General features: G+C 41.8%; 1 protein-coding gene across 1 annotated transcript; it reads right to left on the reverse strand.

Moving 5' to 3' along the window:
• Positions 1-2,876: 2,876 nt before the first annotated feature.
• polr1b (RNA polymerase I subunit B) lies at positions 2,877-15,427 on the reverse strand. The gene is made up of 25 exons (XM_022231471.2): positions 15,210-15,427; positions 14,215-14,352; positions 13,423-13,497; positions 13,104-13,223; positions 12,654-12,794; positions 12,393-12,491; positions 12,142-12,237; positions 11,796-11,872; positions 10,934-11,134; positions 10,637-10,754; positions 10,351-10,438; positions 10,065-10,171; positions 9,496-9,631; positions 9,113-9,393; positions 8,828-9,025; positions 8,371-8,478; positions 7,732-7,908; positions 7,302-7,446; positions 6,964-7,060; positions 6,276-6,417; positions 5,981-6,137; positions 5,640-5,765; positions 5,293-5,420; positions 4,816-4,980; positions 2,877-4,599 (listed from the first exon to the last, which is right to left on the reverse strand). Exons 1-25 carry the CDS (start codon positions 15,276-15,278, stop codon positions 4,366-4,368), a joined length of 3,423 nt encoding a protein of 1,140 aa, XP_022087163.2. The 5' UTR covers positions 15,279-15,427; the 3' UTR covers positions 2,877-4,365.
• Between the last annotated feature and the right edge of the window lie 91 nt (positions 15,428-15,518).

Below are 15,518 nucleotides of genomic sequence, written 5' to 3' on the forward strand. Positions count from 1 at the left end.
TGACCATGGAGAAAGGAAGACAGTGGTCCGATAGGGTCCCTCTCTTTATATATTCTTAAAGTGGCCTTCAAGGACGACTGGGGTCGATAGCACAGGGTTCCAATGCAGGGGCGGATCCAGGAATTTTTCCAAGAGGGAGGGGCAAGGAGTCAGGCCGGTCACATTAAGAAAAATTAATATCCGGGTTTGCGGACGGGAGAAGACACAGGTAATGCATCACATTTGACCGATGCACTTACCTTAATACGTAGTATCAAGTTATCTTTTTATTATACATGCTTTATTTGTTTTTTTTAATGTTTTTTATTTTTGTTTCGGTGGGGGAGGTGAATCCCCAATTCCCTTTTGGACCCGTGCCTGGGTTCTCCGTCTCCTTCATCTTGGGGCGAGAGGGACATGAGATCACTAACGATACCCAAATCTAGAGCCAGTCCCCTACGGGCGCACCCCTAAGAGCTTAGCCTACTTCCAAACGGTCAACTTTACTCATGACATCTAAAAACATTTACCAAAAAGTCTAATGCTGCCTTTGTTAATATCCATCCATTCGACTTGTTTGGTTACATGGGCTCACCATGGAACATAACCATTCTGTGTATGTTTGTTATTAGATGAACCTGGTTCGGAAACTGTTTAGACATTGCTAACAAGCTAACAAGATGGAGTATTATATTCGTGACTAATGAATCCGGGATCAAAGTGTTGATCCCACACAAAGTTTCAGTATGTTTTTTTGAAAATCGAATCTGTTTGGTTAGTTTTAAAACCAGATAGGCTGAAGACTTATTGACTTATGACATTATGATAAACTCCGTCATATTCGAGACAGGATTTGATTAATGGCACGTTTTATCCGAAAGCTTCTCATTCTTCACATAACTGTGCCAATTTGCCGACATTGCAAAGTGCACTCGAAACTGCTACGACAATGGTGGATGAATGTAATCATAGTCGCAATCCGAGTATTTATCTCAAGAACTTGGAAGGATTACAGCCTACAATGCTCTGGGCAAATGCTTCCCCCTTGTGTTAAGCTTTGCATTCAGATATATCGCAATCTGATTTGTTGGAGACGTCATGATCAGGCGGTGTCAAATATTTTCCAGTAAGATGGAATGGTCTTATCATTGCAGTCAACGATCTATAATGATTCCCCTGTGAGATTGGCTCTCAGAGGATGGAAACGATGCGACATATCTCGGGGGACTTAATTCTCGCCACCTCTTGTGTACGTATAGTTATACTTTACCAGGACTCTCCATTGTCATTGTAGATGAAGAAATAATGAATTTGCAGCCTTCACGTCATCGTCAGCAAAGTTAGGATATTACAGAAAGTGGAAGAGCTGTGTCAAATGGCGGTTAAGTGCGAAATGTGTATGGATGCATTCATGGAATTGGCTTTCTATACCGAGCAACTTGAAGCAGTGTCCCTTTGCGCACCTCAGAAACTGCCACCAAAGATACGAGCAATATTCTGCTGTAACATCTCTCAGTGAATTACCCTTCATTAGCATATAGCTTGGTCTAATCCTCCAACATATATGCAAACATACATAATAAGTAACAACAAATTTTATAAACACACTTGTAAAAATTAACGACCATGGCAACTATTCAAACAGTCTCGAAGGCAACAGATGTCAGTTTTAGGTAGATCTATACGGGAGCTGAACGCTATAAATATGGATGCTGTACCTTCGACAAGGGCACCGATAGTATTATGGTCCCATATGCATACTGGCCTGGCAGGACTTCAGGAAAGCTAAAACACTAGCATGCTAATAAGGAGTCAACTCAAATTTGTCCCGGACCAGTTGTGGGATTATTAACAATCTTGTCGGCAATCTTCCCGCAATGAAGCAGTTAGTTTTATTGCATCCACCCCCCTCCTCCCCCCGATTGTGGTTTGTTTCAGGCCGGCACTCAAAGACACACGGTGTGTCAATTCTACTCGAAGTAAACATTACAATAGCGCCATTTATGTGGGCCACCTGTTGTGTGGGTTGCAATGAGGCCAAATGTAAACAGCCGTTAACGGTTGACAAGTTGCTTATGAAAATTCCTCCGGAACACGTCCGGGACAAATGCAGGGCTTCTTGTGGTTTAAGTCAGTGTTGCCATCCGCAACTTAAATGTCCCGGACGAGTTCTGAGATGGTTTGAGATGGTTTTGAGTGATTTACCATTCACGAACAAAGTCATCCAATGTAGACATACACAAAGAGTAACAAACAAAATTAAAAACTGACTTATCCCCCGTACAAATTAACGACCATGCCAACTGCCAAAAACATCTCAAACGCTCCGATGCCTTTTAGCATCGAGTATCCCTTTTTTTTCAATACAAAACTCGAATACTTGGATGGTAAATGTTAAGGGCGGCGCATGAATATCACATTTACGTTTATCATTCAAACTTGTGTGGGTATCATGATATATTATATGTGTCTCAGTAATCATTGTATCGAGGGAAAAAATCATGCTCGTGATCCGTGAAATTGGCCCTGACCACTCACACACACGACGTTCAAACTCAAAAACACGAAGTTCAAACTCGCAGACACGAAGTTCAAACTCACAAACACGACGTTCAAACTCACAAACACGACTTTCCAACTCACACGACGTTAAAATTCACACACAAGACGTTCAAACTCACAAACACAAATTTCCAACTCACAAACACGACTTTCCATTTCACACGACGTTCAAACTCACAGACACGAAGTTCAAACTCACAGACACGACGTTCAAACTCACAAACACGACTGTCCAACTCACACACACGACATTTGCCTGTCCGCTTTAGAACACCATACAAAAGTCACACCATCCCTATTCCATGGAAACAAACAATGGAGGCGTACATCACTGATTGACTTCGCTAACACAGTCTAATTTTATCTTGATAGAATTGAAATAAATGACCCGAAGCAGGCAATTAATTCCTTAAAGCGACTTGGACTTGGTAAATTCGCCATTAATACACAATGACAAGAAAAGTGGCCCGTGTGGAGCCTTTCTCAACTTTTTCTTTGCACACTGCGAGGCAAAAAAGCAATTTTTGGCAAAGCAACTCACACTCATTGCAATTAAGATATAGTTTTACATTCATCTTTTCCCTTTCACAACACATAAGCTTTCAGTAGTTACCATGGAAATGCAATCATGTGATTCCTCATCGCAAACGCGCAAAGGGAAGCGTCCATGATTACTTGAATGAACCGTCTGAACAGTGGAATTATAAAGCGCCACAAATAACATGCTGGAGACAAATAAAATGCCAAAGAAATCGAATTTACGACAACTGCTGCTTGATGGCCGACATAAAATGTTACTGTTCGCTTGTTTCCAAACTACTTTGCTTATATATCAAGCAAAAACATCCTTGCATTTAGAAATCCCGGAAGCTCCTGGCTGTGGCTGGTTCCTCTTTTGACCATTGTCAGTATCTTTAACCTTGGCTATTTCCTTTCCAAAAGTCCACAAGCAACAAAAATTACGTGAACATGCACCTGTAAATGCAGTTTTATTATGGTACTGGCGCGAAAATCACGGTGGATGTGGGGTATACATCCACCCAACCTTTGACCTGGGGGATGGGCCATTGAATCATCCACACACACACGTTTTCGTGTTGAAAAAAATTACGGCAGATTTTGAAGAATCTTTAGAACTTCCAATCAAGTGAAGTGTAAAATGGGAGACAAATCTGCAAAATGCACCACTTTTTGTGTACAAACCAATGGAACATGGAGGCTTCTCCCTGGCATGACATCACAGTTTTGCTCATGAATATGGAAATCCCATTAGCACAAAAAATCAAAAGGCATTAAAATACCCTTTGAAATAGTGAAACCAAAGTTAAAAATAAAGTTTACCGACGCATAAAGGTGCATTTTAAAGGTTTGTAATCAAAAACATTGATTGCAGATGCAGCTACCCTTTAAGACAACCTTGGTAATTGTGACAGAACTCAATGATCCATTACTACAATCTCTGCAAATGCGATATAGTCGTAGTAGTATAGTCATATAATCATATAGGCCTATAGTCATAAAGTGTTATAACTATGTATATCTTACATGTTCAAAAACAAACAGGTAGCAAACTATATCTGCTGAGTCAAAATATATTAGAGAATGAACTATTATTCAGTGATTGGCGTGGGATACTTCAAGCAATATTAAGAAGATATGGAATACTGTGACATGGGAGATTCCAAATTTGGGCAGAACATGATGATCCAACCCATGAAGAGAGTAAATAGATTGACCCCATGCAAAATGTGGGCAAAACTTGGCACAGATGACACAATTATGCTGTGTAGTTGCTCCATGATTTTTGTCCAGTTAGGCAGGCCTTCACTTGACGTCCAGTCTGACTTTCACATTCATGGCCGACAGCTCAGCTACCAAGTATTTGAAGACATATGGTATCGTGATAACATCAATGTGATCAACTGACCGACACGTGCTACAGGTCCATTTCTGGTTGGAGCCAAAGAGGGCGCTATTAATGCCGTCGTCGTCATGCTGTGCACTGCGCTTGTCAAGATTTATGCCTAAGATGGTGCCGCACTTTGTACACACATGGCTCTGCAGGAAAAAGGCGAGTTGATGGATTCAGTTAACACTTAAAATACTCAGAAGCTACCATCTTGGATTACTGAGATGCATAGCACTTCAGAATTACTGAATCGGTAGCTTAAAACATAAATACTTGGAAGATTTTTATAAAATTGCAAAGCATGAAGTAAAAGGCGAGTATTCCTAAGACGCACAATCCTGAGCATGTTTTTTCTTGGTCCTTACCATACTCTTATCAGAGCAGTTGAGTAGTCTGTCTTGGAGCAAGAAGGATGTTCCATGTGCAAGGAGGGAGTCTCGTTCCATCTCACCAAAGCGGATACCTCCGGCACGTTTCCTTCCTTTGATTGGCTGGTGAGTTAGGACATCTATGGGTCCGGTGGAACGCACCTGGTGAAAGTGAAGACATAGGAACAATCTGTCAATCTCATAGTCCTCACACAAGTCCAGTCACAAGTCACTGACTGCATAATGGCTAGGGATGGACTTAGAGCGACTTGTGACTCAGCTGCAACGATGTTCCTGAGCGTGAGAAGTGGATACCTCCGGCAGACACTGGCTTGACTGGCCAGTCTCTGAATCAGTATTAAAGACTGACAGAGTACAAGGACAGAGGAATGTTTCTATCCATCAGGGCTCGACATCAGAGTAACTTCTACTCATAGTGAATTTAGCCGGTGACAACACAGCAATTTGTCTTACTTGAAACTTGTCAGACACCATGTGCCTCAGTCGCTGGTAGTACACGACGCCCACAAAGATATCTGCCTCTAGCTCCACCCCTGTCACTCCACTGTACATTCTTTCTGTACCATGGTAATTATACCCAGCTGGGGTTATAAGAAAATCAGATCAAATCTTGGAATGAGAAATCGTCGGACATGAAAAATGTTGCTAACTCACAGACATCTTTTCAAGAAACACTGACCCTGAAGATACCTGTATGATTGCATCATCTTTGGCTAAAATTCACAAACACAGCCAGCAACATTGAGAGTCAAATCTCTGGAACAAAACACATGAACATTTTCATCTTCTTTGCAGTTTACCTGCGCACAACAGTCTTCCAAAGTAATCTACAGCGGGTTGGTCTTCAGAGAATGTGAACGGCGTAGCATCGTGGCAGAGACCGTGAAGGCAGCTTGACTTGCCTGCCATGCTCTCAATCATCATGCCTGAAAAATGACACGTAATGAACAAAGATGTTTAAAATAAATTGGAACTAACACATCCTTGAGAATTTCCTTAAATGGAATTTTGACAACCGGCCCTTCTATGAAACCTGTGGAACTAAAATGGTTCAACCTGCACAGTTTCATCAAGGCCGCAGTGCATGTTGTTACTACTGCTTATCTGAACCTAGTCTACAGGGGGCGCTACACTTACATACCGATGGTCATTCTGGAAGGAAAGCCGTGTGGATTGAAGATGATATCAGGAGTCATTCCGCTCTCTGTGAATGGCATGTTCTCCGCCGGCCATCGCTGACTACAGATCCCTTTCTGTCCATGCCGACTGGAAAACTTGTCCCCGATGATTGGGTTCCTCTACAAAATATCCCCAAGTCAAGGCAATTGATTGGAGGAGCTATCACTTAAGTCTTATACTGGTCATCTTAAATACTTACAAGTCTTACTTTAAACATACGCCATATTCTTGGAGAACTTTCCTATCGTCTATTGCACCTGTATCCGGAGCTGTATGTAAGCCTTCTGACATTCCTGGTTCCCATCATCATTCCCTGTGAGTTTAACATTGTCAACCACACCGGTCTCCATACCACTGTATCGCTCCACCCTGTACTGACGAGTCTCCAAATCTAAAAAACTGGAAATTGAAACAAAATAAGGTAGAAAAACGAACTGAGAGCATTGCCAAGGTAACCACTGACCTTGTCTTGGTTTCTTTGATCTTTGTCTTTAACAGTCACCGTTATGAGCTGACCTTGCTGTAAGTAAAGAGTTTAATCCTCATGAGGAGAGATGGGTGCTGAACAACTTTCTGAATTGTCCAACCTCTCCTATAGGGTTCCAGCACCTTAAGGACAATTAAATTCTATGACTTTTCCCTGACCAGTTTGTGGAAATCCATGACCCAAGAACGCAATTTCTTAGAAATAGTCAAACTTTTAAAGTTGCGGATAAAATCATGCATTTTATGCACCTATTTCAGATAATAAAAAATCACTCACAGTAATTAAAAAATTCCATGACTTTCCAAGACTTTTTTTATTTTTACAAAATTCCATGACTTTTCCAGGCCTGGAAAACAAAAACAAATTTCCATGACTTCTCCCAGGCCGCTGGCACCCTGCTCCTAGAATCTCAAGAGCTTAAGCCAAAGCAGCTTCAAAGAAGGCTGGAGTTGACTCACCTGTAGAAGGGATCTCCAGGATTTATCACAGTACCTATGGGTGGAAACCCATCAACATCTAGCATTCCTTTTGCTCTTGGGTCCTGGACATCACAACCTGGGAACAGGTTTAAGATATTAACCCCAAAACAGTTACAGTCTTTCACTTACCCTCTTTTCTTGGTCTCTCAATGTTCTACAATACAGTACATAAAACAGGCATGTAGACATCCCTGAGTCGTTATCGTCAAACCAGAATGATCCAAGTCTGAATACAACTGCACATCTGTTTAAATTCTTCAAGTTAACATGAAAACACTGCCAAGTTTGAATAATATGAGACAGAGCTGGAAACTCACCAAACGTGAGTGTGACTTGATACTTAGTTGAGCCACGGCTCTTTTTCTTGAGGTCAATTTCTTCGGTCTTGTAGATAGTTCCGTGGCAGAACCCTCTCTCCACGGATGACTTGTTGAGTATCATGGCATCTTCCATGTCGTAACCCTGTAGAGAGTAAGAGATTTGGGGAATTGAGGTAAATTAAAAACTTTCAGAATAATCAGGTATTTATGGCAACTGTAAGTGTGTAGAATTAAGGCAGGAATAAATGCATGGACATCAGACTGAATGTCACATTCTGAAATTGACTTCAACTGTTTCTGTATTCTCAAAAGTTCACATGGTGTGCTTTTTTTTAGTTAAGCGGCAAAGTGGACACTTTTAAGAAAATCTATTCAGCACATCTGTGAAAATAACAAGTTGGTCGTCCTTGAAGGAATATCACCATACCGTGTAAGAGATGACAGCAACAACGGCGTTAGTCCCCAGTGGGTATTCATCAAAGTTATAATGGTCGTAGGCGTGAGGTCTGACAACAGGTGACTGCGGGGTCTGTAGACGGTACATCTTGTGGTCATTGCGATATTGCAGAGTGTGGCATGGGACACCCATGGTCTGTTTGCCCATCTGTTTGCAAAAGACACGCAATGGTAACTACTTTAGTCTAAAAGTTTAAAGACGAAAGACTTATAACTAATTTTCACCAATTTCCTAATATCGGATTTGTGCCCACTGAAGCCAATAACTTGGTACAGTTTCCACTATTGGGTGCTCGTAAGTTGAAATGCTAGAAAACATTCCAACAAGAATTGTGTTTGTTCTATTCGAGAAAATCTGCTGTTCCTATTAGCAGCAGCTAAGGAACAATGCATGTTCCTAAATTGTGGCCAATGCCTTTGCAGGCTTTACCTCAGAAAACCTGTTCACACCGGGAACAAAATGAAAATGCAATGCGTACCCGATGGCAACTCATGGTCTTACTGAAAGAAGTGCTCCAGTTTTAACGAGAATGTTCCAAGTTTTCAGACATTTCCTCAATCCCGTGTTTCTCCCCCTCCCCTTCACCTTTCTTGTACTTCAAGTACACACCTGGCACTGGTACATGTTACGTGGACTCTGATTGAAATCGGAAAATGGCGTCAAGCTGGCGACTGCACTCAGAATGCCAGATTCACTCAACTCCATGTGGGTTGTCTCCTATTGGAAGTCACATTTACAAAGAGCTTAGTATCTTGCTCGTATCAACTGTCAGAAAGCAACTCATCTGGCTGAAATAGAGTGTCATTACTACTTTTGACCATGGAGTGATCTGACCATCGGACTTGCTTCGGGCATTTCAGAGAAATATGCATAAAGTTGAAACATCCATATTTTTGAAAGTGCATGACTGAAAATCTACTTGATTGATCGTTCATCTCTAGTTATCACATGAACTTCAAACTATCTCAATGTCTTCAACAGCTGGCAACTTATAGGAGATTTGGTGCCATTTACACAAATGAAAAGAACCTATATGCCAGGATTGGACAAAGTCTACAGCACTTACCCCTTCATGTATTTCCTTTGGTGTGACTGCGATGTTCAGATACACCTGTTCCAAGGTGCCAATCAGATGCGTTGATTGGGTTGCTAGATTGAAGACCGGTCGCATGAGCCGTGCGGGCGTTGTGAACAAGAAGAGGCCTGGGTATTGGCTGGCATGTTTCGTCATGGGAACTAAGACAACTTCAAGTGTTGCTGGTATCTGCAAAGAGGATTCCAATCATTTGAACACTGTAACTACTTTCTGCATGTGCCACTCCCCGTACACCCCCCCCAAAATTGTACCCACCCCTTTTTCTTCTTTTGCCTTTAGTGTCCTCAATCTGTCAGTTAGTTCAGGAGCCACATCCTTGGCAACCAATCCTAAGACACGCCCATCCATGACAACCTCATAGCAGTCTACAACTGAAGTAGGAGGTGGACCATCCAACGGGGCCATGCCAAGAGAGCTGAGTAGGCGGGGCAGGTGCGTTGTCATTGGCTGAGTGTTGGTCACCTGACAGGTAGCAGCTAGGTGGTTCATGAGACCGCACGGTGCGCCGTCAGGGGTGTGAACAGGGCACAGGAACCCTTGTGAAAATAAACAAAGTTGAAATGAGGAACTGACAGCAAGATAACAATCGATTAAGAAAATGTTCCTGGGTTAGTATCTTCTTTTCTAAAATCCCTTACCCCAAGCCTCGGGAAGGAGTTTCCTGACTGATGTAGTTCTCATCTCGGAGAAGAATGAGCCTCGATGGACGCAGCGGAAGTGAGACAGAAAGCGCATGAAGTTGAGTTTGTCAGCAACGACCGTCAGTCCCGAGGTCTGAGTGAGCGAAGAGCATAACAGACTGTTAGGACAAGATTTGCAAAAATAATTCTTCCATTTACTGAGCAAGAAAAGGACTCTACTAATTGGTTTAATTTTAATTGTCCAGCAATGTGTAGCACTCGCAGCTCAGCTTGTACAGCAAGTACAATGAAGCCTAAAGCATGTTACTTTGTCAAGTCTTTTTAAACATGAAGTTTCTCATAAATGCAGAATGCTCTTGGGATGCTCCATTTGGAAGAGAGTAACTTCCCAGCTATAGCACACATTCCTCTCAACCGAATAGGGTAGTTCCTTAGTTAGTATAGGAGTATCCGGTATTTCCTGGCTACTCCCGAAGGAAAAGTGTGTGTCCTAAAACGCAACAGACATTACTTCTAAGTAGAATATCCCAAAGATTCTCAGAGCTATCCCATTGTTCCATCGGTACCTGCATGAGTCCAAGTCCTGTCTTGGAAACCAAGTTCCCTGTGGCCAGAAGATATTCCATTGGCCGTGTGAGATCACTAACAGTTTTCAGAACGTTATCCAGGTTGGCTGAAGAGAAGAAAAAGTAGGAAAAATATTGTAATTTAAGGGATATGTTAATTATCTTTTGATCTTTCATTCTTCTGAAAACTATTCTCACCAAGCTATTTATTACAGTACAATCTACTGAACTGTGCTTTAAAAATGAGAGAAATAAAACCGATCTATGTAAACATTTATTCCTTTACCTTTAGTCAGTATAAAGTTGCTAGCTGAGTTGTTTGCTTTCTTTAGGATAGTCAACTTTACATTCTGTAGCCACGACTCCATTTTTTCCTTTCAAGAAAAGATGATGAACAATCACACCACATATCACGTTACTCAGTTACAAAGGACAACATATCATAAAATCATTATGGCACAGTTTCTGCCATTCAAAGAAATTGTTGATCCTGATGGTTTTCGTGAACATGCCTGTTGGGTGTGTATGCCCACAAACTATGAGCATGAATGTGAGGGGTTTATTGGCCCTACCTTCAAGACCATTTGGTAGAGATGTCCAGCAAGTAAGACTTCTTGATTCATGGGGCTGTCTGCATTATCTGCCGAACACTGTCCTCGAGCAAAGGAGAACAGTTTCCTTGCCATCAAGCTATGTGGAAAGAAAGCACAAAGTCAGTGGTAAAGCAAGAAACAGAAAGGCTGAAGCTGTCCAAGAAATCATAGTTGTTGATTTTGTTGAGTGGAAAACATAACTTTCAGGAACCATAATTTCTTCTGTATAATCAGCTTCACTCACAGCTCAGGAAAGCATGACAAAACGGCACTCACATGAGAGTGTTAAATTTATCAATGTTGGAGTCCAGGTGGATGCAGATGTGCTGACGGAGGAGGAACCGGGCAACCTCATCTGCCGAGTACCAGTCGGGGAGTCCCAGCTTGACTCGGAACTGCTCACCAATGAAACTCAGGATGCTGTGATGTGTAGTCAGGTCCTGAGATTGGGCTTGACGGAGCATCTCAGTCACACAACTGGACAGTGGGGGATAGGGGACAAGACCAACTGAATAACCCCACGCTACTAACACTGCCGCATTGATACAACCTTCCTACTGGCATGCAGCACAGGACAGAAATAATGGTGATGCTGATCGAAATTGGCCAAAGGGTCAAGTATAAAAATAGGTTTCCCACAAATTTTCTAGGACTTCATTATGACAATTTCTGTGACATTTTATGCCATCTTACAGAGAAAACTCATTTGGTATTGTGAAATGGAAGACTGTCATAGCCACTTCTACAGACTGAAAGGAAACAGCCTGTCAATGTATCATTATTCCACTGATCACATCAGGCAGCCCATGCATTAGCTTGCTGTTCATGGCTTTCCGTGACTTTTACCTCTGACTACAGGATTCCGTGGCATCCTATTTTTCCCCATTTTTCCAAGACTTTTCCATATTTTTCCAGGACTTTTTTCCAGGATTATCCATGATAATGGGGACCCTTCTTTCCAGGGTTATCCATGATCGTGGGGAACCTTCTTTCCAGGATTTTCCATGATCATGGGACCCTTAAAAAGTCATGTTTCCAAAGGAAAAATCACTGGCTTTAGCATCGAGACATTTTCGGTAGAAGTCACATCAACAAAAAGATGAAATGGAAGTTGGAAACATCACGAAATGCTTCTCACCCGATGAGGAAGGTGTCTTGCTCTATTCCTTTCAGCATCTCATTGTAGATGTGTTGGTCTGTGGTATCTACAAGGGCCTAGGTTAGAATTAAGACCAGACTTAAGAACAAATACATTGTGTTAAATATATACATGTATAGGATTTTCATAATTAAGTTTTCATTCCACAAAACCGAACAAAACATTTTTCTGCATTTTAGCATCCAAGTTTGACTTTTACTGCCTTTCCAGGACAAATTAGCATTCTCAAGTTATTGAGTCTTTGACATTATGGCGGCAACGGATTAAACAAAGTTTTCATTAAAACACTACTCATGGAGGGATCATCTAAGTGATGCTCACATACCTTAAGAACCATGACCAACGAGATGAAAAACATCTCCTTCTGGCACGTAAAGCTCAGAACAATAGTTCCATTGTTCATATAGTGCAGGATTAAATTCTGAGAATGGAGACAAATGAAGAGCAATGATAAGTATTGGCTAACACGCAATGCAAGGTATCTGCACGACAAATAACACACTAAGCCATGGGATTTTGAACTTGATATAGCAACTAGAGTTCCTCAATACATCTTATCATGAAGTAAGTACTCACTGAAGAAGTCTGGTCATTCTTAACGCATCTCATGGTGACACCATATTCAGTGAACGCTCGACCTCTTGTCTTCCACTTTGGTCTACTGATGGCCATTGGCTAGGTAAGAAAAATCAAAGCATGGTTGCATTTTGAGCAGGTTAATTATTTCACTTCTGGGAGACTACATTATGAATCACTAGTCCATGTTGACTGCTATTTCTCAGGAGTGGGGATTTCTAATCAAGAGAAATAACCCAATTTTTTTTTAAGCATACATACATAGTGTCTCCTTGGCATGACCAGCATCCGGATGACTCGCTCAATGCCGTTGACGATGAAGTATCCACCCATTTCCTCCGCCTCCTCATGATGACGAACCAGCTGAGATGGGGCCAGCTTTCTTAGGTTGCAATTGTCAGACTGCATGGAAAACAGCACAATCCAATAAACAAACCCACCAACAAAATTCTGACTGGGAGAATGCACGATGACAAACACGACCAATGACCTTAACTGGACATTTCCTCCACAAAATGGTCGACTGACCAACAAATTTGTCGATTGCCTATTGAAGGAGAAGACTAGTAAGTACGCTGAATCATTAGCATCAGTTGATTAACTGATAGCACACAGTTTCAATCAATAAGTTGCACAGATCAATCAATTGTGCCTAACAGAAGTACAAGAAGATTCATTACTTATGGCTATAAAATCCTCAGCACTTGGTACCTTGACCATGATGGGCACTTCACCAATCACTATATCCTTTCCTCCCTGGCCACCTCTGCTGTTTTTCCAAACTATCCCTGCCTGCAGCTTGGCCCGATAGGTGGTCCCTCGCTGTCTGCACTGGAAATAATACAACCACAGATATGTCATTCTAAATGCCACTGAGTTGAGGGTGGATGGGAGGTCAGATGTGTAAGTCAAAGAATGCTGCATGTGCATGTACTCTTGCAAGCTGATAAACGGTCATTTTGTACGCCTCATAAATGACAACAGAAATATTAAATCAGCTCCATATTTAGAAGGAAACCTTACTTCTTACCTCAGATGGAAAAACTTTCATTGTTGCTGCATAGCGGTTACGATTGGAGATCATGGGTAGACCAATGGTGGCATCCTTACAAAAGAAAGCAACGAATCAATACACAAATATCAATTATCAAAAGATAAAAAAGGCTTGGTTAAATGTGATCACACACAAACTATCCTAACGAACTCCATCCTCATATGTAATAATAAGAATAATGTATTCATTTATAAAGGGGACATTTCATACAGATATGTTCAAATGCACCGTGCACTGAAGACATTGGCACAATGAATACATTTAAACGTGGTTGAGCTGATGGCATACAAGGGTACCTCAGGCAGCCGCCAAACGACCTGCATCTAACTACATCTGTACTGTAGAGAGAAGACAATAGAAAGCAGTTGCAGTTTTAGCGGTGGGAGGAAAACCCCAGCTGGGGTTCCTGTCTGGGCCCAGACAGGAAATTTCTGGGTAAAACCCATGGCGTCAGGTAGGGACTGAAAACCCAATCCATGTGTGGACCGAGCCATAGATCGAACCCGGGCCGTAAAGGTGAAAAGCGAGGAAAGAACTACCCTGCCAACCCGACTACCCGTAATAATGTACATTATCTTGACAAGGATCTTTATACAGACACACCATTAAAAACCACTGACTATTGTGTGCTTTTAAGGTTTGGGCCTTCAAGTATCATAGAACCCCGTAGTTTTAGGGAAGACTATATAGATACATGAAAGAGGTGGAATGCCAATCTTGATATTACTGCTCCCAATTTAAAGGCATGACACTTATGTTTTTCTTTACCCTGAAAGCAAGAGTTATTCTGTCTCCATTCCCGAGTTGAAATTCGACTGGAGAGATGTTCCTGACAGCCAGGGAGAGTCCTTCTCTGATTACATAGTTGAATGACTCAATGTGAGGTTTAGTCAGTTCCTGAAGAGGCTGGGAAGGAATAAAATGGCAAGTGGAGGCTGGGTGCATATTTCAAAAAACAGGCACAAAATGTTCAGAATTCTCTTAAATGAAAACAGGACCAAATTATCAAATGTGTTGATGCCATAGCACAGTCGAAGTCTAAATTTCCCTGTTCAGTGATTAAAGTTTCTTATTAAAGCTCTGCATTCCCCCAAAGCTGCTCTTAGATTATCAGATTACAAGATGTTTTTATGACACGATGAAACCAGATAGATGAGATTCTACACTGATCTGCTGATCATGACCTGACAACCACCATACCAGGCAGGACAGGTCGCAGTCATGACAGTGCCTGTTGTAATGTGTGTACTAGGGCCTACAACTTGCATGACTTGAGTACAAGTACTGAAGCTTTGTATGTGCAATTGTCCCAATCTGTCATGTCAGTACCAACAACAGCCATGCGTCATGACCATCGATCCAATCGGAATGTGCTGCATGTCAGTGGCAATTCCATCCAGTAAAAAATCTCAAACAAGTTAACTTTACAATCATGACAATACATGTGAGCCAAGCATGTCAAGCAAGTTAGGCATGCTAGGGCTTTGCCATTCAATCATTTTCCCCTTTTCAAAAACTTCTACCGGTCGGGAGCGATGAATCATTACATTCGATGATCATCATGATCGATCGTTTCCAACATGTAACCCAAAACTTGAAAACGCCAACCGCACTACCACTGACATAACTGACTGACTGCAGCAGTGATCATCAACACCCGGTAGGCCCGGCGCCGGCCCCAAATGCTTTGAAATCGGAGCATTTCTCAAATATTTCAAGCGTTCTTCGGGTATACCGAGGTAGTTAAGTACTAAATATCTCACCAGATGTTGATTAGCCGGTATTTTTCCGTAGTCACCGGATTGAAGATTCTTAAATGTGGGCGCAGCCATCTTGGAAAATAAATACACGTGCTTTCGCGGGTGCCCGTTCAGTAAGTTTGCACTGGTGGGAATGCTATGCACCAGTGAAGTGTGAAGTAACTATTCAACGCCTAAGCTCCAAAAGAATGTCGTCGCAAAAATTATCTATGTAGTATAAAAACGTATTTTATGAAAAAATGATCATACACAGGACAGAAAATCAATTAATATAGGAATTTGCAGCTGTTCGTTTGCACATTTGCTCCTAAA

Source organism: Acanthaster planci, linkage group LG17, assembly GCF_054643075.1.
Source record: "Acanthaster planci isolate LZ-2023a linkage group LG17, COTS_SCS, whole genome shotgun sequence".
NCBI classification, from domain to species: domain Eukaryota; kingdom Metazoa; phylum Echinodermata; class Asteroidea; order Valvatida; family Acanthasteridae; genus Acanthaster; species Acanthaster planci.